The 24468-nt window shown below is 45.7% G+C and overlaps 1 protein-coding gene and 1 long non-coding RNA gene across 4 annotated transcripts in view; both read right to left on the bottom strand.

Annotated features, from left to right (window-relative positions):
• LOC127048498 (uncharacterized) overlaps positions 1–24468 on the bottom strand; it is a 288020-nt gene that overhangs the window by 51572 nt on the left and 211980 nt on the right. The gene's annotated exons all lie outside the window — the stretch shown is intronic.
• XPA (XPA, DNA damage recognition and repair factor) lies at positions 476–19838 on the bottom strand. 3 transcript variants are annotated; one of them, XM_050948341.1, is made up of 8 exons: positions 19821–19838; positions 18155–18306; positions 15141–15197; positions 9707–9817; positions 6033–6138; positions 4525–4690; positions 2243–2360; positions 476–709 (listed from the first exon to the last, which is right to left on the bottom strand). In XM_050948341.1, exons 2-8 carry the CDS (start codon positions 18294–18296, stop codon positions 561–563), a joined length of 849 nt encoding a protein of 282 aa, XP_050804298.1. In that variant the 5' UTR covers positions 18297–18306; positions 19821–19838; the 3' UTR covers positions 476–560. The 3 variants fall into 3 exon arrangements, with proteins under 3 accessions (XP_050804298.1, XP_050804297.1, XP_050804299.1); XM_050948340.1 differs by lacking the exon at positions 19821–19838 and adding an exon at positions 18700–18911; XM_050948342.1 differs by lacking the exons at positions 15141–15197; positions 19821–19838 and adding an exon at positions 18700–18904.

Genomic DNA, 24468 nt, shown 5'->3' with positions numbered 1-24468 from the left:
TGTGATATTATACTGCCAAGATTTTCGCTAGAGAAAATTATGAGCTGGGACTCATTTCTTCCAATCCCAACTCTTCGCTACACTACAGGGATGGGAACTTACTGTATGTCTACTCTGCAATTAAAAAGCTGCAGCTGGCCCCTGGCAGCTAACTTGAGCTTGCAGGGCTTGGGCTAAGGAACTGTTGCAGTGTAAACATGCAGGCTTGGGCTACAGCCTGAGCCAAAACATCTACACCATAATTAAGCAGCCCCTTACCACGAACCCTGCAAGCCTGAGTTAGCTGGCATGGGCCAGCCACAGGTTTTTAATTGCAGTGTAGACATACCCTTAAATTACAGCCCCAACAGCCAGCTGACCACTCATCAAAACCCCTTAATTTAAGCCATGGGTTTTGTCACAAATCACCCATTTTGTCTAAAAGAGCCCTCTGTGATTAAGAGTACTGTTTTCTCTGTGCGATCTTGCACAAAGATTTACTTTCAATCATTTTTATTTTACTTGATACAAAATATTAACATTACAAAAGGTGCATTTTATGTAAAATCAATCAAGGGCTATTACATTTTCTCATATGTTAATTCATGGCCACATATAGTACATGTCTTTTTGTACATATCTTCTTCAATGTTTTCTTCGGGTCCGTACTCATGCTGGTGGGAACCTGTTCCTCTTTTCCACAAACTGCTCCTAACAGCTCGACGGAGCTCTGATGAAAAATGTCAACAAAGTCTATGGTAAGTAAATGGTAGTTATTTAAAAAAAAAAAGAGAGTCGGCACTAAGGACAAACACTGTTGTGAGGAGACCAAACAAAGGGGGGAGAAATAGCTCAGTGGTTTGAGCACTGGCCTGCTAAATCCAGAGTTGTGAGGGGGCTATTTAGGGAACTGAGGTAAAAATCTGACTGGCGATTGGTCCTGCTTTGAGCAGGGGGTTGGACTAGATGACCTCCTGAGGTCCCTTTCAACCCTGATATTCTATGATTTCACAACAGATTAAGGGACAAGAAACTCAGTGTTTAGGGAGACTCACATTACTTGTGTATTCTGAGAGAATGTCTGTTGTTTCTGAAACATATCTAGAGCCAAATTCTAATTGCCTTATTCATGCAAGAATTGCCATTCAAGCCACACGAACTACTTGTATGAAGAGACTACAATAGCTCTGAAAGAGCATTTGGGTTATTCTTCCAAGTTTATTACTGAGGCTATGTGTGGTATTATTATTTTTTTTTGTAATAAAATAGGTGAGGCTATGTGAAACTAAACATAGGAGTCCTCAAAGCTGCCAGGCGCCCAGGTTTTAATTTTGACTTTTTTGATTTACAAAACCAAGATGTAATCTCATATGCCAGACTTTGTTGAGGCCTCATTTCCTATCTATAACGTTTGTTCCTGAAATTACTTAATTTGGTAAATTGGAGTTAAAAGGAGTAATTTTGTAAAATTTCTCATCACTCCTCGGTCATACCTCTTATTCACCTCAGGAGCTCTGCATAAAGCCTCAAAATTACAGATACTGTAAAGGAAACCCAAACATGCCAGTATAGCCTTTTTCTTACATCAATATAATACTGCTGTTAAGAAGCCTACATCACTATGGTCTCTTTAAAATATATTTTCAAACTGGATCTCTGTTATTAACATCTTTCCCTTCAATATTAAACTGCAAGGTATTCCATTTATTTACCTAGAAAGATAATGCAAGCGAGTAAAAACTGCAGAGCTGAATGTTCTAAATATAGGGAAGGAAAGGCATGTTGTACCTTACAGATTAAATTCAGCTTTCATACACAGTCAATTCCCACTGATATTGCTGCATGCATATAAGTAATGGCAAAACATAGGATCCTGGAGACAAAATACATGTTCTCATTCAAACAAAGTGAGGAAAAAGTTATTTGGATAGGCAGCTTTATGATATATTGTTGGGGTACATCAGGGAACATAAACAAGACAACAGTGGTACTGAATTATCGAAGTTGTGTCCATATTTTTAATGGTTATGAACATTTTCATCTGGCCATATTATTAAAGGGTCCGTTTCCCACTACATCACTAGATGTGTAAATAAATATGAATACAGACACACACTACTCTAGCTGAAGCTGTAGTAAAAAATTATTTACACTGACTCTCCATGTCCAGAAGCAAACATTTACTACCTGGTTTTATTTGATGGCCTACAGAAGATAAACCTTAAAAAAAAAAAAAATCTTCGTTTAAATTCTAACCATTTACCTTTAACTTTTTTATCAAACTTTTTCTGTTTCATCTTCTCTCTATTATCTTGGCGGGTTTCTCTTGCTTCTTGCAACGCTTCTTCACTACCCCAAACTTCAAGCGAACGTTTTATTACCTACGGGACAGACCACAAGTGTATTCCCTTTTACCCTGAAATGATAAAGATAGGCTGCTCTAGCTTAGAATAGAACTTTCCTTTACACAATTTTATTGTGTTGCCATATCCCACCAACAATCCCTCTTCCATCACCTGGCTAGCTCCCCCTTTGCCTGTGACCCTTGTGATAGTAGTGTGGAGTGTACCCCCCTGAAAGAGCTGAATTAGACCAAGTGGTCCCAATCATCCAATTAAGATGCAAACAAGGGAAACTTAGTCTATGTAGAGCAGGGGTGGGCAAATTACTTCCCATGGGCTGGATTCAGCCCGCCAGCCATTTTAAGCTGGCCCTTGAGCTCCCGCTGGGGAGCAGCATTTGGTGCTTGCCCCGCTCCAGCCAGGGATCAGGATCGGGGGCCGCTCCACGTGGCTCCTGGAAGCTGCGGCATGGCCCCCCTCCAGCTCCTACATACTCCAATGGCCTCCTCCGGCACTCCAATGGGAGCTGCAGGGGTGGTGCCTGTAGACACGGCAGCACGCAGAGCCGCCTGGCTGCGCCTCAGCATAGGAGCTGGAGAAGGGATGTGCCACTGCTTCCGGCAGCTGCTTGTGGTATGCGCCGCCCCGAGCCTCTCCCCACGCCCCAACGCTGATCCCCCTCCTGCCCTCCGAACCCCTTGGTCCCAGCCCAGAGCACCCTCTTACACCCCAATCTCCTTATTCCCAGCCCCACCTCAGGGCCCATACCCCCAACCACAGCCCTCTCCCCTTCCCCCCCCCTCAGCCCGGAGCCCTCTCCTGCACCCTGAACTCCTCATTTCTGGCCCCACCGCTGAGCCCACATCCCCCAAGCGGAGCCCTCATCCCTTCCCACACCTCAACCCCAATTTTGTGAGCATTTATGGCCCGCCATACAGTCTCTATTCCCAGATATGGCTCTCGGGCCAGAAGGTTTGCCCACCCCTGATGTAGAGGGTGCTAATTAGAAGGAAGCTCACCTATAAAGCCAGGAAACTGGCAACAGGGAGGAACCCTGCAGTCGCTCTCCCTGGGATAAGGGAGAAGGAAGGGGGAACAGGAATCTATGAGGAAGGGTTTATCGAGTAGGCCTGAGAGAGATGGGTCTGACTAGGAAGGCTGCGGAAAAAAAGAGTTTAAAGAAACATGGTAGGAAGTAGTTTAGGGAAGAGAGCAGTAGGATTGGTGACGACCCAGACCTTAACTGCTTGCTATAGGGCCCTGGAATGAAACTCAGAACAGAGGGTGGACCCAGGTTCTTGCATCATCCACTGCAGATTGGTACTGCTAAAAGCAGTGAAGGGGAACACTGCCTGAATCTCTGTGGGAGTGACATAGTCAGGGAAGCATGCATGAGGACTGCCTGATGCTGATTGTACAGATAGATTTTTGAAAGACTTCTGTGGAAGGGGAAAACACAGTGTGACCTGACTGGAGGGCTGAGTCATGAAGCAGCTGTACAGTGACTCCATGAGCGGGAGGAGAGCAACAACAGTGGAAGACTGGAAAGTGGGCGCTAAACCTGGTGGAGCTAATCCCAGAACTGCCAGAAAGGGGTGCCACCCTGTGACACTCCGACACATTAATAAAGTTTCCTTATAAAACAAAAGAGAGTTACTTTGTTTGAAATGGATATTCATGCATGGAAAGCCAGTGTAAACTACTAATTAAGGGCCTAATCCAACTCTAATTGAGTTCTCACGAATCCACATTTAAGAATATTAAGGCATGAATTATATTTCTAAGGGAATCAAAATATTGATCCAACATACTTCAAGACAGTTGTTTTCTTCTAAGATATACATGTCTTTAGGCAACTTGATATTTTTCAAATAGGTTGCAAATGTTTTTACTCAAAGAACAGATCCATACAGATTCTGTGTCAATAAAGAAAAGTTATTTTTTTCCTCTGCAACATACTAGTTCTGTCAGTTCTGTTATCACTAAACAACTTCCTTACTGAATAGGAGAAACTCAACCTTTCCCATTTATTTCAGGGACAACTGAAATTCTATCGTATGTACTGTACAACATATTTAGCTTTGTTAAATGGTAAAGATTCTGGGTTCAGTACCACAATGATTAAATTATGAATGGTAGTGGTAATGTCATGAAAATGCAAAAAGGACTATATATTTTGAAAAATTTACAAACATTTTCATACCTGTAATTTTAAGTAAAGCTTCATGTCACCCCACTGTGAATTATGAGGGTTTTTCTTCAAAATAAATTTGAGCACCGGTTCTCTCTTATCTAAGTCACAGTCTTTAAGAAGGTAGTCTTGCTTTGCCTCAGTCCTTGTTATAAGCTTATGCTTACCTTCAACATCTCTGAAACAGATTTTTTTTTAAAGAGACAGGTAAAAAGCATTATGTAACAGACTAATATTAAAATTCAGTTATGTACTGTACAATGCACCTTACACCCCTACTGTAATGTGGGCCTTGATCTTGCAAACTTAGGCATACAAGTAGTCCTCCTGAACGCCAACATCAACACACTAGTTTAGAAACCCCTCTGGTGTTTTGGTTTTTTTCATTTTTGTTGGGGGGGGGGCTGGATACGGGGGGAGGAGAATGGGCTCCTACCAGGATCACCTCAAAGCTTCTACCTGAGTTTGTCTCCTCCCACAGGTTTTTCCTACAAGAGGGGATGATTGTATACTATACTTTCAAATCTTCATTGTTTCAAATACAAATTATATAGCCAAAGCAGTTTTCAAATGCAAGACATTTGGCATGCACAAGGAATAATAAAATTAAGCAAAATTTAATTAAAAAGTGTTCATTTATTGGATAAGTAATGAGACAATTTGAACATTCTGGTTACACAAGGTACTAGTGAGCATCTGAAAAATTTATTTCACCTGTCTTGATCCAAAGTATCACCTGAATCTCTTTATCATATGCCCAAATGATTACAAAAATAAATCCTTATCAGGGAAATAATTTTAATATAATCCCCAATTTGCTACAAATATATAGATATATTGAAATTTTTAAAATTGCCATACGTCACTGGGAAAAAGAACAGTGGATTCAGTCAGGTGATGTCTACAAGATTCAATAAATAAACACATCAAAAAGTATTTATTCAACATTCAGTTTTCAACATTTAAAAGACATACTTAGGGCTAACTCAGTTGACCATTCCCATCACAGATCTACTCCAACTTACAGAAGCTATAAAAAGTCTTGTTAAATTTGAATATTTAAATAGCTGAACACTTTTCTACCACAGTGGTTTTTAAAAAATAGATTTTTGCATGGCTGATCTGTTATTTACTAATTTCACTCCTTTGAACATATGTAATAATCTTGATGGGATAATAATCTCTACTACCATATTTAAACAAAGCAATATGAATGCTATAAAGTAAAGAGACTATACATTTCTAACATACTAGGTATTTTTTTCACATCATGCACTAAGAGGCATGTGTGAAAGCTGTGGTTCTTTTGCACTTCCACTGTGAAAAACACAAACATATTCAATTCTGTTCATATACAGTTTCCAACTGACAATATTTTATCAATAACATTCCTCTGACAGCTCTTTATGTGAGTTTTTACAACAGAACTGTATAAATCATTAAAATCAAACTTTGATTCTAGTAAAATAATAGTTAATTTAATAATTTACCAAACAGTTTTTGTCCATTATTTACAATACCTGCAATTATCGCATGTTGCCCAATCAAAGTGCTGCATGAGATATGAGTCCATGAATTGTTTGCCACATTCCTCACAAATAAGGTAATCAAATTCTAGTACAGGTCCTAATAGAAGGGAACAAATAATTTTAATTAGGTAAAGTATTTGGGGTTGATCTTCGTAGAGCTTAACATTAAGTTACAATGTGGTTTTTATATCGCTGCACTATTCATGTTTTCCCTTCTGAAGAGTTTTCTAAAATTCTGTAGTACAAACTAAGGCCATGATCTTGCAGTTGGATCCTTGCAGATGGACCTCTGTCTGTCTGGAGTCCCACTGAAGCCATTTTATCTTTCAAGATAACAAGTAACAGATCCCAAGAATAAAAGTACTAAAAAGGAGTTCTCCGATTTCAACATTCCAAGTGTGTGCATGTGTGCATGTGCACACTCACAGCTTGCAAGAAGGGGTTCTGGTTTAGATGGTTACAGACAGGGCAGATATGGGAAGTGTTCCCTTAACATGGCACCAGGTTAGAGTGGAAGAACATAAAGTTAACCATACGTTCAATACATTTCTATTTGCTTCAGACCAAATGAGGAGCTTTACATTTTAGATTATTTTTTTTTAAACCCTAGAACTGTTGACATTCAAGTATCAGACAATTCTAATTATAGATTCAGGTGTATAGCAGACCTAATCTAGCAAAAAGTAAATGTTATCCCAATTTGCATTTCATACTGGAAAGTGTCGGTGCTCAGCATGTCTCAAAATCAAGTTCTAGCATTAGGCTGTGTAATTATTAGACCACACTCCCACTAATTAGTAACAGTATAAAGCTATTTTTATTAGGACAATAATACAATGAAGTTACCAGTGGTTGAACAGCAATGGCAGAACTGTAGATGCCCTTATCCCACCTACTGACATTTTAAATATTGGAGCATCTGGGGCAGCATGACTGACAGCTGAGATTCAGTGGCAAAGCCCTGTGGGTGATTACTTGCCCTGCAGCTGATTCACAATGGAATGAAGCAAGAAGAGATAACAAAGAAGGAAGTTGGTTTTGGTGGAGGTTTTTATTAATTTAGAGGTGGGAAGGGAGAAAATGCAGGTAGGGCTAAAGGACATGCATCTAGAAAAGTGTGGAGAAATGATGCAATCTGGAAGCATTTTAACAGCCAAGAAAATAGCACCCGCCCTACCCTTCTTCACTTTTGTCATTTAGTTTCATTCCCTGCCGCAGTTAGCCTACCTTCTATCAGTTGACTTGGCCCTTCCCTATTGCTCCTGCCACTTCCTGATGCCTGAGTTCATCATTCTTGAGACAGCACCCTTTCTGTGACTGATAAGAAGTGCTGTTAACTGTGTAATGGGACACAATGCTGACTTCACTCCTAAGCAAGTACCAACTGCTAGAATGGTACTACTAGACACCATGGATCAGATCCTCAGCTGTAATAAATTGGTACAACCCCATTGTTGACTAATATATGCTGGTTAGTATATAAATATCACTGACATTATGTATTATCTGCACCATATATATATTAGTATGCAAGAAGCACCAATAACGTTAAGCACAAATATTATAACAGTGATGTTCCCTAAACTGGTCTATATCATAATCCTGTTCACTTACGTAAGTATCCCATAACACCTTGCATTGCCTTGGCTTGAGTAGATAGGAAAACTGTTAGTATCTGGACATACAATGATTTCCTCATAGCAGCAGGAAAGGAGTTACCCACACAAACCTAAGAGGTGTCTTTATGCCCCTTAGCACCTGGAATGCATATGGTCAGAAGAAAAGATAAAAAGCTACACCATGGTACCAGAAACAAACAAGGTAGAAAGCTAATTAAATAAATCCAGTTTCAAATAATGTACATGGTACATTTTGTGATGTGTCATTCCATATTCTTTATGAAAATATGCTTATGATGTGACTAGGGTAACAGATATACTTTATGCAAGATGGCTCATGTGAGACATAATTGGAAAGGTTACGATTTACTGAATGTGATTATCCTATTTGTATGCATGTATCATTTCTGTATCTGAAGTTAGGAATACTGACTATGTATCTGTATTTCAACTATGCTACTTTGGGTGATGCCCACTGCCAACACTTCAGGTACAACAATGGAAAAGTTAGATAGGGCGGATGGCCCATCAGCAGGACAATGGACCTTAAAAGAGCTTAGTGAATGTGTGGATCAGCCTGTGAAGAATGGCTATAAAGGCCCCATAGAGTCAGGTGGTCTTGTCACCTGATGCTAAAACATTACCTGGGACTCCTTGTAACTTTCCACTGTAAGGGAAGGGGGGTCAAACTAGGAAACAAAGGACATCCTACTTAAGGGTGGGGAGTGAGGTAATCCAGGTAGTCAGTTCTCCCTGCTACCCAACCCGAGATGACTGTTGGAAACAAGTAAAACTGAACTGGGGGAAAGAACTGAGTCCAGGCTGGAAGAGTGTCTGGCCTGTGAAGAATATTATTAGAACCACATTTAGGGTGACAACTTATATGTAATCAGTTTCTTTAGTGTATTAAGCTTAGTTTGCATGTTCTGTTTTATTTTCTTAGTAATCTGCCTTGTTCTGTCTGCTACCACCTTAACTATTTAAAATATACCTGTTAGAGTTAATACATTTATTTCTGGTTTATAATATAACCCAGTTTATGTGACTTCTAACAGAGTGCATACCCTCTTCCACATTCAGGGAAGAGGCGAACATATCTCTTGGTCTGTACTCCAAGGGAGGTGGACATCTGAGTGCTGGCACAAGTCCCTTAAACTGAGTCTTCCCAGAGCTGATCTGCAGCTAGGTGTAGCCCTGCCTGTGGGTGTGTTAGAGGAGATTTTAAGAGCCTGGCTCAGCAAGACAGGGTAAAGGGGGCCCATGCTGGAAGAACAGGTAGACTCAGTGGTATCTCAGCACATCAGGTGACTTCCCAAGGGGTCCAATCTGTCACACCTTTTACTGATCAACAATTTAGTGTATAAAAGGATTGCTTTAGAGGGGTAACTTTGGGGAGCATATCGTAACATTGCTGCACAAGTCTGCTCTTTGGAGACTGGCATCATATAGAACCTTTTTCCTGTACCGTATTAATGAAGCTTGTCTGACGGTTATTTGGTCTCAAGTATATTTCTTAACAAAATAACAAACCAAAGTGTGGTCAAGCAATTGACTGTACAGTTTATCAATGCCACTGAAATCAATGGAGATGTTGATTTGCACCAGCTAAGGATCTGATCCAGCGTGTTCAAATCTTTCATACAGCAGGGGACTGTGGCATCAGTATTTGTTATTAGAGAATGAGGAATCAGAATATACTAGGTAAAAATTGTAAGCACCCAGAAGAGTGCAGACTGTGCCTATTCTGTTATTTAGGATCCTCACTTTCCCCCATCAGACATTTATTTATCTTAATTTAAGTGTCTGTCTGGTTATTGAAAAATACATGACCATTTTCACTACCGACAAATAGCTTTCCATACATAAGGATCTATACATTTTGCACACAAATGTATTTCAGGTTTCTCTGAAGCCATTACTGACTTTTTGTAATTCCTGTTCAGCTGGCGTGCCACAAAATGGACAGCTTATTCATTTTAGTAGTGTGTTCATATTAACTATGAATGAGCAATATAGCCATTTTCTGCAAAATCAATCATGTTTTACCTGGCTGATGGACAATTTTCTCAACCTTGTGTTCCTCCTTTTCCTCCTCTTCCAAAAAGAACCCTCCCCCTGTGTCAATTATCTTTGGAGGTGCTTTAACTTTAGCACTTCCTGAAAAGACAAACAAGAGAAGTCAACATATTTAAAGGCTACAAGAATTGCATGCATCAATGTAAATGCAAAATTATTTGCAAAACTAATTTACAAAATGTGACCTTCACATCCAACATTCATGAGCTAGCATGGAGATCTTTCTGCTTTCAAAATACACTCCCAATACTACTCATAGATCTAAGAGACCAGGACATGTAGGTTACGTGGAGAATCATTCAACTCCATGGGCTGGTTTCTAACAACTGAAGGTAATTCATTTGTCCCACAAAGGAAAATACACATACATAGGTTGCACTATATTTGTTACTGCAGAGCAAGGAAAGCAACAAAAGAACCAAACTTGGTGGGAAGACTGTTCTTGAAAGCTATACCTAAGGCTAAGATTATGGCATGGAGGTCACAAATTCCGTGACTTCCAGAGACCTGTGACATTTTCCACATCAGCCCTCCCCCACAGCTCCCAGCCACCGGCGTTGGTGGTGGGACCCCGGAGCTCCAAGCCACCAAACCTGCAGCTCTGAGCCACTACAGGTGGCAGGGGTTCCTTGCAGCTGAGCCACCATGGACAGCAGTTGCTGGCAGGGTGGATTTGATTTAAATCAAATTGATTTAAATCACAATTTAAATCACTAGTCAGGAAGAATCAATTTAATCATGGATTTCTACGTAAAAGTGCATTCCTGTTGGTTGTTATAACCTTTATATTCTTCGTAACTCAGCGATAGATGTAGGTTTCATTTTTAGAAGGTACACACTATAAATTTTTTAAGTGATTTATTCTGAAAACTTTTCAGATTAGTTTTACAGCTATATCAGAAAATGAATGATTGTTTGGTTATTTCATTTACCAAAGGTAATTGAAGCAGATATTTATGAAGTCATTGGGAGGTGAACTATCTCCAATTCAACAGGTTAATCATTAATATTTGGAGGATTTTCTTGCCATGCTGTATTAGGAGATCACCACCAGACAGACACTTAAACTGTTTTATTTAACTAAAACAACAATGATATATTCTGGATTTTTTTCTTCAACAGCAAACATAAAATATTTTAACAAAACAAGCATATGAATTTTTGAATTTAGTTAAACATTCAAGTTTTTTAAAATCAGGATTGCTTTTGTAAAAATTGTTTTTAACTAAAATAGTTCAATGAAATATTTAAAAAAAATTAAACTGACTGTCAGCTAGGTCAACATGAGAAACTTAAAATATTGGCTTCTGCAGCTAACTCAATCAACTTCATCTTCATTTTCCTGTTTGTTCATAATCTGCAAAAGAAAAACAAGCTTTCCTGCTTTTTCAGGTCCCAAATGATTTCTCAGTTTGGAATAAATTAGTCCAAAGGAAGAAAATATTCTTTTTCTACACCGGCAGAAGAAGCTACTGCTGTTAAAAGTGAGATTATCACTTCAATAGTCTCTGAATCCAAGTTCTTAAGTGAATTCTGCCAGTTCACTGGTATCACTTTCTTTAAAACATCATCAGCAAAGATACATTTCTTGAATGGTTCACCCTTGTGAGCTCTGAAGTTTATTATAGTTGGCATCATGGAGGGATGATTGCTAGATGTCTATGTCATAGACAACTCCTCTTCTTCAGCAGTTAAGGTTTGACCCTGGTACCGAGTATTGAGACTATCTGCAAGAAAATAAGCTGAAGATAATGCTTGTCCCATTCGTTTTTTTAATGCTTGTAATTTAACTCTGTCATTGCATATTTCTCTTTTTAAGATCTCACTCTGTTACTTCCAAAATTCATCAGCGTCAACAATAAAAAAGCTATTTCCCTGCATTTTGTTCAAGCTACAGAAATAGGCTTCAGGGTACTCAGCATGTGTTTAACATTTCTCTTAAGCTCAATGTTGAGAATTTTGGCTGTGACAGTGCCATCTATTTTTTCACAATTTTGTTCACAAACTATCAGATTAGGCCAGTTCTTGATATACACTCCGCTACTGAGTTCCATCACATGTCTTGTGAGAGAATTAGCTTGGTTCCTCCCACTTTTTTCAGAGCAGCTGCTGCAAAGTGGCTGTTACAAAAGTATTTTCCAATTTCAACAACATTCGCCTTCATTTCTGGGACACTGAAGTCTTTGGCTAAGAGGTGCATCAAATGAGCATTGCAACCGTATGTTATTAGCTTGAGACTCTTCGAAATCTTTTTCTCATCTTGGATACATTTGCAGCATTGTCTGTGACCAAGCTGCGTACTAGACATTTGATTTGTTTTTCACAGTTTGTTATAGCTGTTACTGCTACTTCTTGTAAGTATTCTGCTGTGTGTGCATTTCCTGATGGATCAGTTGTTTCTGTAAGGCACATTCCCTTCTTCTGTTGTCACACAAGCACATACAACAGGATCATTGTGGACACTGCTCCAACCGTCAAGACTCAGTTAACAATTTCACCCTCTAGACCTTTTGCACACTGCTCAATTTCTCTTTCATATACTTTATCCAGCAATTTTGCTGCAACATCTGCTCTGTTGGGTGGACTGTATCCTGGTCTTAATGACTGAACCATGCTAATGAAGTGAGGGTTCTCAATCATACGGAAAGGAAAGTTTGTTGCATAAACAAACCAGGTAATTTTTTCATCAATTACCTCTTTTTGTAATCTGCTGGTTCTTATAAAAAAAACTTATCTATGGTTGTTTCTGGGTGATGGAGATTTTTTTTTCTTTTTGCTACAGGTGATATACTGTGGCTATGTGACATACATAATGTGACTGAAGGTACGTCTACACTACAGGATTATTCCGATTTTACATAAATCGGTTTTGTAACACAGATTGTATAAAGTTGAGTGCACGTGGTCACACAAAGCACAATAATTCGGTGGTGTGCGTCTATGTACCAAGGCAAGCGTCGATTTCTGGAGCGTTGCACTGTGGATAGCTATCCCATAGTTCCCGCAGTCTCCCCCGCCCATTGGAATTCTGGGTTGGGATCCCAATGCATGATGGTGCAAAAACAGTGAAGTGGGTGATTCTGGGCAAATGTTGTCACTCATTCCTTCCTCCGTGAGAGCAACGGCAGACAATCATTTCACGTCCTTTTTCCCTGGATTGTCCTGGCAGACGCCATAGCATGGCAACCATGGAGCCGGTTTTGCCTTTTGTCACTGTCACTGTATGTGTACGGGATGCGGCTGAGAGAGGCGGTACTGCAGCGCTATACAGCAGCATTCATTTGCCTTTGCAAGGTAGCAGAGACGGTTACCAGTCGTTCTGTACTGTCTGCTGTGCCATTGTAAAATGGCAATGAGATGATGGTTATCAGTCGTTCTGTACCGTCTGCTGCTGTCATGGGTGCTCCTGGCTGACCTTTGCTGAGGTCGGCCGGGGGTGCAGACAAAAATGGGAATGACCCCCAGGGTCATTCCCTCCTTTATGTTGTATCTAAAAATAGAGTCAGTCCTGCCTAGAATATGGGGCAAGTGTACTAGAGAACCAGTGTACCAGAGAGCACAGCCACTCCGTGTCAGATCCCGCAGAAATGATGAGCTGCATGCCATTCTAGGAGGTGCCCCTGCAACAACCTCACCCGTTGCTTCCCTCCTCCCCGAACCCTCCTGTGCTACCATTGCAGGGTCCCCCCATTTGTGTGATGAAGTAATAAAGAATGCAGGAATAAGAAACACTGACTTTTTAGTGAGATAAAATGAGGGGGAGGCAGCCTCCAGCTGCTATGATAGTCCAGGCAGGACATTAAACGGTGGGGGGGAGAGGAGCCGAGCATCCCGCTGCTATGATAGTCCAGGCAGGACATTAAATGGTGGGGGGAGAGGAGCCCAGCATCCTGCTGCTATGATAGTCCAGGCAGTACAGAATCTTTTCTTTAGACATGAAAGGGGGGGGGGGTGATGGAGCTCAGCCCCTAGTTGCTATGATGAGGACGGTTACCAGCCGTTCTGTACCATCTGCCGGGAATAACTAGGAGTCATTCCTATTTTTACCCAGACGCCCCCAGCCGACCTCACCTGAGGCCAGCCAGGAGCACTCACGGGATGATGACAGGATGGCTACCAGTCCTTCTGCACTGTACCATCTGCCACCGGGGAGGGGAGGGGAGAGGATGCTGCTGTTCAATGCTGCAGCACCCCGTCTATCAGCAGCAAGCAGCAGACATAGGGTGATATTGAAAAAAGTCAAGAAACGATTTTTTTCCCTTTTCTTTCACGGCGGCGGAGGGGTGGTAAATTGACGAGATATACCCTGAACCACCTCGGACAATGTCTTTGACCCTACAGGCACTGGGAGCTCAGGCAAGAACGCAAATACCTTTCGGAGACTGCGAGGACTGTGGGATAGCTGAAGTCCTCAGTCCCCCCTCCCTTCCTCCATAAGCGTCATTTTATTCTTTGGCTTTCCGTTACGCTTGTTACACAGCACTGTGCTGTGGACTCTGTCTATCATAGCCTGGAGATTTTTTTCAAATGCTTTGGCATTTCATCTTCTGTAATGGAGCTCTGATAGAACAGATTTGTCTCCCCATACAGTGATCAGATCCAGTATCTCCCGTACGGTCCATGCTGGAGCTCTTTTTGGATTTGGGACTGCATCACCACCCGTGCTGATCAAAGCTCCATGCTGGGCAAACAGGAAATGCAATTCAAAAGTTCACGGGGCTTTTCCTGTCTACTTGGCCAGTGCATCCGAGTTCAGATTGCTTTCCAGAGCGGTCACAGTAGTGCACTGTGGGATACCGCCCAGAGGCCAATACCATCGATTTGCGGCCACACTAACCCTAATGTGACATGGCAATACTGATTTCAGCGCTATTCCTCTCGTCGGGGAAGAGTACAGAAACGGGTTTTAAGAGCCCTTTATATCGATATAAAGGGCCTCGTTGTGTGGATGGGTGCAGGGTTAAATCGGTTTAATGCTACTAAAATCGGTTTAAACGCATAGTGTAGACCAGGCCTGAAGCACTATCATTGGCAGATAACTCAAACTGTAGAAAATGATGGTGTTCTTGAAGGTAGATAGTCTTCAGAATCCTGTAGGCTGAGGATGGATTCTCCTAAACAAAATAAGTCAATGCAGTTATTTAATTATTATTACCACACTGCTCATTTAGTATTACTCATTGCATTCACTGAAACTCAGCACTACTTTAAAGGTGACATTGTAAAAGGAAGATCTGCCTATTTAGGCTACTTATTTTTTTATCACAACTACATCTGAAATGATAGTACCACAGAGTAACAACTATATTTTTGCTCAAACATGAGAATTCAAGAATAGTCCAGAAGGAAGACAGGCAGTCCTTAAGAAAGAAATATGAAATTAAAAAAAAAAAAGTTTACCAACCTGAAGATCCTGCATGTTCTGACATGTTCCTTTCATCATCTTTAACGCAGCTTCCTTCTGAGAAGGAAAACTTCTCATGATGGTATTTCATTCAGGAAACCAGGCCTTGTATTTCTTTGTTGCACTGTTTGCATTTTGCATGCATGCCTCTCTTACCCACCAGAGGAACTTCATTAAAACATTCCCAAACTGGGTCTCTTTTACGGCCTGGTGCCATTATAGGTTTTCCCTTCTAGTAAGAGAATGGTATGGTAGCTCTCAAGTCAATGAAGGCTACACTCAGAAAGACCTCAAGACTTCTGGAATATGCTGCTCAAATGGTTTCACTTTTGTTTCTACTGCCTGTCCCTCCTTTCTAACATTTATCTCCAGACTTCTTCTCCTTGTCCAGATCTGTTCCGCCACCAGCAATCTTCTATTCATTGAACTTTATGAAACTTTGCACTTTTAGAGAGAGGTAAGGGATTGACTCTGTGTACACAAATTTGCAGAGGGACAACAGAGTTGCAGTCTGTTATTTCTCACCTCTCTATATTATTTATTTTAAAACGTTTTTGCTGTTAACAAGCATGTTATCTCTGGAGACACAAATCCACAGTTCAAGAACTGCAAAACTAAGCATCTCTGATGGTATCTTCTAGACCAGTGGTCCCCAACCTTCTTCGTCTGGTGGGCGCCAGATGACAAGCCACCGCAGACCGTGGCTGGCAGACAAGCATCCACCGAAATGCTGCTGAGAAGTGACAACGTCAATAGGTGTCGCTGCCGAAATGCCGCCGACAAGCATCATCATCCTGAGACGTCACCGCCAAAATGCTCACGATTTTCGGCGGCATTTTGGCAGCAATGCCTCTGGATGACGCTGCTTGTCGGCGGCATTTCGGCAGATGATCATCTGCTGGCCAGTAGGCGAGCGCACAGATGCCCCGGCGGGCACCAAGGCGCCTGCAGGCACTGCGTTAGAGAGACCACTGTTTTAGACTGAGCACTGAGTACCATTGGGTAGATAGAAAGATTAACCTAAATAATCTATACAGAAACCCCTGGAACCCCATACGGTTGGGTCCTTAATCCATGAACTATCGGAACTCATTTACAAAACTTTTCTTAAACATTACATGACTATATTGTGTCATACTATAGAATTAGAATTTATAATCCCTAGTCCATGATGAGATATCTTTGAGCTATAATGATCTTAATGAAAACAATCTTTAGATAGGCTTTTTCCTCAAAAAGCATTTTATCAAAAAAATCTGATTTTTTTCATTTTTTATTTTTTTAAATCATTGATTTTTAGCCACTCTAGTTGCTGGACCTCCTTCTTCCCTCCAGCAGCTGGGCTAGGGCTCTTATACCCCATCAGCCCCACTTTGTCACAGCTACTTTTAGTAAAAGTCAGGGACAGGTCAAGGGCTTCTGTGAATTTCTGTTTATTGCCCATGACCAGTCACTGACTTTTACTAAAAGTAACCATGACAAAACCTTAACCTCAACTATACCTAATGCCTGTGATCATAGAATATCAGGGTTGGGAGGGACCTCAGGAGGTCATCTAGTCCAACCCCCTGTTCAAAGCAGAACCAATTCCCAACTAAATGCATGGGTCCAGAGATTATAAGGTGCATGCTTTTACCCAAATTAAATGAAACAAACAGAGGGGTGTGTTAAAAAGCAGGAATCTAATAAAGCACTTTTCTATATTTGGGAGCCAAAGTACAAAAGCTTTAGTACAAGGTGAAGCTGAAAAGCCTTTCGAAAGAAGTAAATTCTACAGCAAAATAAATGCACGTTGAACTATGTGATCATATAAGAAGATTTAACCTTTGCCAGATGGACTTTTCCTATTTGTCAACTATATAACAGAAAACCCATGAAGTTCATAAAGCGCAAGCTGCCACAACAAATGAATGTTTAGGCTTTTTAAAAAACAAATCAACAAAAAATCCAACAAACTGGACACCTTCGCTCTCCAAAACATTTTAAGTTAGTGCAAATTATACCTGTAAATTCTTGTTGTATTCTGTGATCCAAATGAAAAGATAATGCTACTTTTAAAAATATATTTTAAATAACATGGTAAACTCACATTTCTGAAGTATTTTCACAAATGGGAAAAAACAGATTAAGAAAGGTTCATAGAATGAGTATGAATAATCAGTTTTATCCAGGCTTGGCCATAACAAGACAATCATTTTTATTCATTTTTCTTAGTTTTAATCAATTATATTCTCAGTTGTAAGCATTACTTTTTTAGAAGCCTAAACGCTCGTTTGCCCTGCCAACTTTGGCCTTTTCCATTTGTCAGCCATTTATAGTTCCCATCCCACGATTTGTTGCTTCTTAGAATATAAGCCAATATGACTCAGTACTACTAACATCTATATCAATTGGCTTTAACTTGCATATTGTTTTAACGTAAGAATGGCCATACTGGGTGAGACCAAAGGTCTATCTAGCCCAGTATCCTGTCTACCGACAATGGCCAGTACCAGGTGCCCCAGAGGGAATGAACAGGAGGGATAGCTCAGTGGTTTGAGCATTGACCTGCTAAACCCTGGGTTATGAGTTCAATCCTTGAGGGGGCCATTTAGAGGGTCTGGGACAAAAAATCTGTCTGGGGATTGGTCCTGGTTTGAGCATGGAGTTGGACTAGATAGTCGCTTTCAATTCTCTGAATCACCAAGTGATTCATCAAGCTTTGTTTAAGTACACAATGCACTAACTTGTTATTCTGGGCACGCCCAAGAGCTTCCAGCATGCCATGCACCATTCAGGTTAGAGTGGAGACTACACAGATGGAGCAAGGCATGCTGGGACCCAGCTGGTGCCTTTGCAGTGGCTACAAGTAACCAGTTTCATTTCACACAGTAAGAGGAGCAGCTCTTGGTGACTGTGGAGCACTCCAGGTGATGTTGCCTGCTGTGGGCCAACACCACAAGCACCAGGACAATCTGGCCCTCAGTTCACACAACCTGGAAACAGACAAGAGGAGGTCAGGGGTCAGAGCAAACCTTCGTTGGGGGCAGCAGGGTAGGGCCGGGCAGCCAACCGGGCCTGTCGCAGCATCAGCGCACGCTGGCGATTCCGCTCTATCTTTGCCCGCATGGCTGCAGAGAGCAGGGGCGTCTCCTCCGCGGGCTCTGTGCCCTCCATGGCCAGTGACCTACAGTCAGGAAAGGGGAGATGTCAGCACCTGCCACCAACCCCCCCCCCGAGAGCCCTGGGCCTCCTCACACAGTGGCCCCATGACCCAGCTCCTTCAGCCTCATCATGCCAGCATCCCCCTCCCCATCGCTCCCGTCCCAGCATCTCCCTCCCCATCCCATCCTGACCCAACAACATCCCCCTCCCCATCGCTCCCGTCCCCACAGCAGCATCCCCCTCCCCATCGCTCCCTTCCCAGCATCTCCCTCCGCATCCCATCCTGACCCAACAGCCCCTCCCCATCGCTCCCGTCCCCACAGCAGCAGCCCCTCCCCATCGCGTCCGACGCAGCAGCAGCCAGGCCCCGCCCCGCCAGAGACCCCGTCCCGCGATACTCGACCAGCTCGCGCACATCACCTGGGGGGCGGGGGGGGACGGAACGCGCACCCCCCGGGCTTAGGCCGCGGCCACCAACAGCACCTTCCCCGAGACGACGTGCCGCTGCTGCGCATGCGCCAAAGAGAAGGGGCCGGGCAACGCCCGGACAGCCGAGAGGCGCGCGGCGTCAGGCGGAACGGGGGGGGGGCCTCGCGCTCCTCCGGCCTGCGGGTCCCTGTCTCTCCCTCTCCCGCTCCCGCTCCCTCCGGGGAGCCGTCCTTCGCCCCCACCGCGCTGGGACCCTCCCCAGCTGCCCCGCCCCCTCCCCTCACCACACAGAGAGACCCCGCCCCCTTCCTCGGCCCCCTCCCCCCACCACACAGAGAGACCCCGCCCCCTTCCTCGGCCCCCTCCCCCCACCACACAGAGAGACCCCTCCCCCTTCCTCGGCCCCTCCCCCACCACACAGAGAGACCCTGCCCCCTTCCTCGGCCCCTCCCCCCACCACACAGGGAGTCCTCGGCCCCCTCCCCCCCCATCACACAGGGAGACCCCGCCCCCCTCCTCGGCCCCCTCCCCCCACCACACAGGGAGTCCTCGGTCCCCTCCCCCCCATCACACAGGGAGACCTCGCCCTCCTTCCTCGGCCCCCTCCCCCCCATCACACAGGGAGACCTCGCCCTCCTTCCTCGGCCCCCTCCCCCCACCACACAGGGAGTCCTCGGCCCCCTCCCCCCCATCACACAGGGAGACCTCGCCCTCCTTCCTCGGCCTCCTCCCCCCACCACACAGGGAGTCCTCGGCCCCCTCCCCCCCATCACACAGGGAGACCTCGCCCTCCTTCCTCGGCCTCCTCCCCCCACCACACAGGGAGACCTCGCCCTCCTTCCTCGGCCCCCTCCCCCCACCACACAGGGAGACCCCACCCCCTCCTCGACCCCCCCACCACACAGAGAGACCCCGCCTCCTTCCTCGGCCCCCTCCACCCACGACACAGAGAGACCCCTCCCCCTCCTCGACCCCCTCTCCCCACCACACAGGGACACCAAGAGTGGCCAGATGACAAGAATGAAATATTGGGACACATGGGGGGGGGGCGTGCGGCACTGCCAAAGTCACAAAAAAAAAAAAGAACTCCATCTTCCTCCTCATCACCAGCTGACACGGTTCTCATCTCTGCACCTCATGATCTCAGGATCTCATATTGGATCAGGATCCACTCAGATGCGTGGAACCAGCCTTAGGTATTAAAGAAACGTTTGTTCAGGAAAACAGTCAATCGGTGGCTTATTCTCCATTCCTCAGCTCCTGGGAGAGTCACGCTCCCTGTAATATGAAGTAGTATGAGAGCCGCTAAATCCCCTGGCTTCATCAATGACCACAGCAAAATGCGGTGACAAAAGATCTTCTGTAGCCGGCAGGTTTTCAAATGTTTTATCTCTCATCCAGTTCCGAATTCCCAGATTAGAATCATAGACTATCAGGGTTGGAAGGGACCTCAGGAGGTATCTAGTCCAAGCCCCTGCTCAAAGCAGGACCAACTCCAACTAAATCATCCCAGCCAGGGCTTTGTCAAGCTGGGCCTGAAAAACCTCTAAGGAAGGAGATTCCACACGTCCCTAGGGAACCCATTCCAGTACGTCACCACCCTCCTAGTGAAATAGTTTTTCCTAATATCCAACCTAAACCTCCCCCACTGCAACTTGAGACTATTGCTCCTTGTTCTCTCATCTGCTACCACCGGAGTGGCAGGTTTCTAGAAATTTTGGTGGTGCCCAGAACTCACCCCTGCCCAAACTCTGCCCCCCCCAAACTCCACCCCCAACCTGTCCAAGGCTCTGGGAGGGAGTTTGGGTGGGAGAGGAGGTGTGGGGTGCACGACCTAGGCTGGGGTAGGGGATTGGGGTGCAGGCTCTGGGAGGGAGGTTGGGGATGGGAGGGGTTGCAGAGGGAGGGGGTGCAGGTTCTGGGAGAGAATTTGGGGATAGGAGGGGGTGCAGGGGTGAGGGCTGTGGGGTGTGGCTGCAGATGAAGGGTGAGGGGTGTGGGAGGGGCTCAGAATGAAGGGTGTAGGGGTGAGATCTCTGGGGCTAAGGGGTGGGGGTGTTAGGCTCAGGGCTGGGGCAGAGGGTTGGAGTGCAGGGGGATGGGGGCTCTGGCTGTGGCTGGAGATGAGGGGTTTGTGGTGTCGGAGGGGCTCAGGGCTGGGGCAGAGGATTTGGGTGGGGGTGATGAGGGCTCTGGCTGGGACTGAGGATAAGGTGTTCGTGGTGTCGGAGAGGCTCAGGGCTGGGGCAGAGGATTGGGGTGGGGGTGATGAGGGCTCTGGCTGGGACTGAGGATAAAGTGTTTGGGGTGTTGGAGGGGCTCAGGGCTGGGGCAGAGGATTGGGGTGGGGGTGATGAGGGCTCTGGCTGGGACTGAGGATAAGGTGTTTGGGGTGTTGGAGGGGCTCAGGGCTGGGGCAGAGGATTGGGGTGGGGGTGATGAGGGCTCTGGCTGGGACTGAGGATAAGGTGTTTGAGTGTCTGAGGGGCTCAGGGCTGGGGCAGAGGATTGGGGTGGGGGTGATGAGGGCTCTGGCTGGGACTGAGGATAAGGTGTTTGGGGTGTTGGAGGGGCTCAGGGCTGGGGCAGAGGATTGGGGTGGGGGTGATGAGGGCTCTGGCTGGGACTGAGGATAAGGTGTTTGGGGTGTTGGAGGGGCTCAGGGCTGGGGCAGAGGATTGGGGTGGGGGTGATGAGGGCTCTGGCTGGGACTGAGGATAAGGTGTTTGGGGTGTTGGAGAGGCTCAGGGCTGGGGCAGAGGATTGGGGTGGGGGTGATGAGGGCTCTGGCTGGGACTGAGGATAAGGTGTTTGGGGTGTCGGAGGGGCTCAGGGCTGGGGCAGAGGATTGGGGTGGGGGTGATGAGGGCTCTGGCTGGGACTGAGGATAAGGTGTTTGGGGTGTTGGAGGGGCTCAGGGCTGGGGCAGAGGATTGGGGTGGGGGTGATGAGGGCTCTGGCTGGGACTGAGGATAAGGTGTTTGGGGTGTCGGAGGGGCTCAGGGCTGGGGCAGAGGATTGGGGTGGGGGTGATGAGGGCTCTGGCTGGGACTGAGGATAAGGTGTTTGGGGTGTTGGAGGGGCTCAGGGCTGGGGCAGAGGATTGGGGTAGGGGTGATGAGGGCTCTGGCTGGGACTGAGGATAAGGTGTTTGGGGTGTTGGAGGGGCTCAGGCCTAGGGTAGAGGGTTGAGGGTGCGGTGGCTGGGCTGAAAGCTCTGGCTGAGGGTGTGGGCTCTGGGGTGAGGCAGGCCTGGGGATGAGCTTGAGGTGCAGGCTGCTCTGGGACAGAGGCCAGAGAGGAGGACTCCCCCCAGCCCTTGCCCTGCCAGCAGCAGCAAGCTCTGGGGGAGAAGCTCCCCTTTCCCGCCCCCCCAGCAGCACACTCAGCCCCACCACTCTCACTGTATGAGCTCCCTAGGGCCTCTCTCGGGTCCAGGAATCTCCCTCGTCTCCCCCGTGGTGGGTGCTGGGGGTGCTGCGTGCGCCTCCTCCCCTGCTGTTGCCCCTGCCTGTAGCCTACTGGGGGTGGGGGATGGGGCTGCCTCCTTGCCCAGCATGGGGCAGGAGTGGTGACTGCAGGCGAGGTGGGGGGGCATGCTGGTGGAGGTCCCACCGGAAAAGGGAAGGGTCTGAGGTGGGAGGGCAGGCTCGGAGTCAGTCTGCCCTGGCAGTGAGATGGGGGTCACTAGGACTCTGTGGCAGCAGTTGCTGAAGGGAGGCAGCGTGGAGCTGCACGGAAGAGGTAGAGACGCTCTGCTCCAGGGACTGTGCGTGGAAGCAGCAAGTGGGGGCCGGGGGACACTTGGGGATGGTGCAGGGAGGGGAGGCAGGTGGGGCCGGGGGGGACATGCCCCAAATATTGATGGAGCTGGGCCCCTGGCCTCTGAATATTGCTGGTGCCCGGGCACCATGTGGGAATATAACTCGCCGCCTATGGCTACCACTGAGAACAGTCCAGATCCATCCTCTTTGGAACCCCCTTTCAGGTAGTTGAAAGCGGCTATCAAATCCCCTCTCATTCTTCCCTTGTGCTCCAGCCCCCTAATCATTTCTGTTGCTCTCTGCTGGACTCTTTCCAATTTTTTCCACATCCTTCTTGTAGTGTGGGGCCCAAAACTGGACACAGTGCTCCAGATGAGGCCTCACCAGTGTCGAATAGATGGGAATGATCACGTCCCTTGATCTGCTGGCAGTACCCCTACTTATACAGCCTAAAATGCAGTTAGTCTTCTTGGCAACAAGGGCTGGATATGAGTCAACAGTGTGCTTCTCGTCCACTGTAACCCCTAGGTCCTTTTCTGTAGAACTGCTGCCTGGCCATTCGGTCCCTCGTCTGTAAGAGTGAATGGGATTCTTCCGTCCTAAGTGCAGGACTTTGCACTTGTCCTTATCGAACCTCATCAGGTTTCTTTTGGCCCAATCCTCTAATTTGTCTAGATCCCTTTGTATCCTATCCCTACCCTCCAGTGTATCTACCATTCCTCCCAGTTTAGTGTCATCTGCAAACTTGCTGTGAGTGCAGTCCACGCCATCCTCCAGATCATTAATGAAGATATTGAAGAACTAGACATGGAGCCGTTGATCACTACCCTTTGAGCCCGACAATCGAGCCAGCTTTCTATCCACCTTATAGTCCATTCATCCAGCCCTTTCTTCTTTAACTTGCTGGTAAGAATACTGTGGGAGACCGTATCAAAAGCTTTGCTAAAGTCATAGAATAACACATGCACTGCTTTTTCCTCATCCACAGACCCATTTATCTCTTCATAGAAGGCAATTAGGTTAGTCAGGCATGACTTGCCCTTGGTGAATCCATGCTGACTGTTCCTGATCACTTTCCTCTCCTCTAAGTGCTTCAGAATTGATTCCTTGAGGACTTGCTTCACGATTTTTCCATGAGGTGAGGCTGACTGGTCTGTAGTTCCCCAGATCCCTCTTCTTCCCTTTTTTAAAGATGGGCACTACATTAGCCTTTTTCCAGTCATCCGGGACCTCCCCTGATCACCCAGAGTTTTCAAAGATAGTGGCCAATGGCTCTGCAATCACATCCACCAACTCCTTTAGCACCCTCGGATGCAGTGCATCCGGCTCCATGGACTTGTGCTCGTCCAGTTTTTTAAATAGAATCATAGAATCATAGAATATCAGGGTTGGAAGGGACCTCAGGAGGTCATCTAGTCCAACCCCCTGCTCAAAGCAGGACCAATTCCCAACTAAATCATTCCCAGCCAGGGCTTTGTCAAGCCTGACCTTAAAAACCTCTAAGAAAGGAGATTCCACCACCTCCCTAGATAACCCATTTCAGTGCTTCTCCACCCTCCTAGTGAAAAATTTTTTCCTAGTAACCAACCTAAACCTCCCCCACTGCAACTTCAGACCATTACTCCTTCTTCTGTCATCTGCTACCACTGAGAACAGTCTAGATCCATCCTCTTTGGAACCCCTTTTCAGGTAGTTTAAAGCCGCTGTCAAATCCCCCCTCATTCTTCTCTTTTGCAGACTAAACAATCCCAGTTCCCTCAGTCTCTACTCGTAGGTCATGTGCTCCAGCCCCCTAACCATTTTTGTTGCCCTCTGCTGGACTCTTTCCAATTTTTCCACATCCTTCTCCTAGTGTGTGGCCAAAAACTGGACACAGTACTCCAGATGAGGCCTCACCAGTGTCCAATAGAGGGGAATGATCCCTTTCTGTAGAACTGCTTCCACCAACTCCTTTAGCACCCTCGGGTGCAGCGCATCCGGCCACATGGACT

This window comes from Gopherus flavomarginatus, chromosome 3 (genome assembly GCF_025201925.1).
Source record: "Gopherus flavomarginatus isolate rGopFla2 chromosome 3, rGopFla2.mat.asm, whole genome shotgun sequence".
Taxonomy (NCBI): Eukaryota; Metazoa; Chordata; order Testudines; family Testudinidae; genus Gopherus; species Gopherus flavomarginatus.
This window is presented reverse-complemented; position numbering and strand designations above follow the sequence as displayed.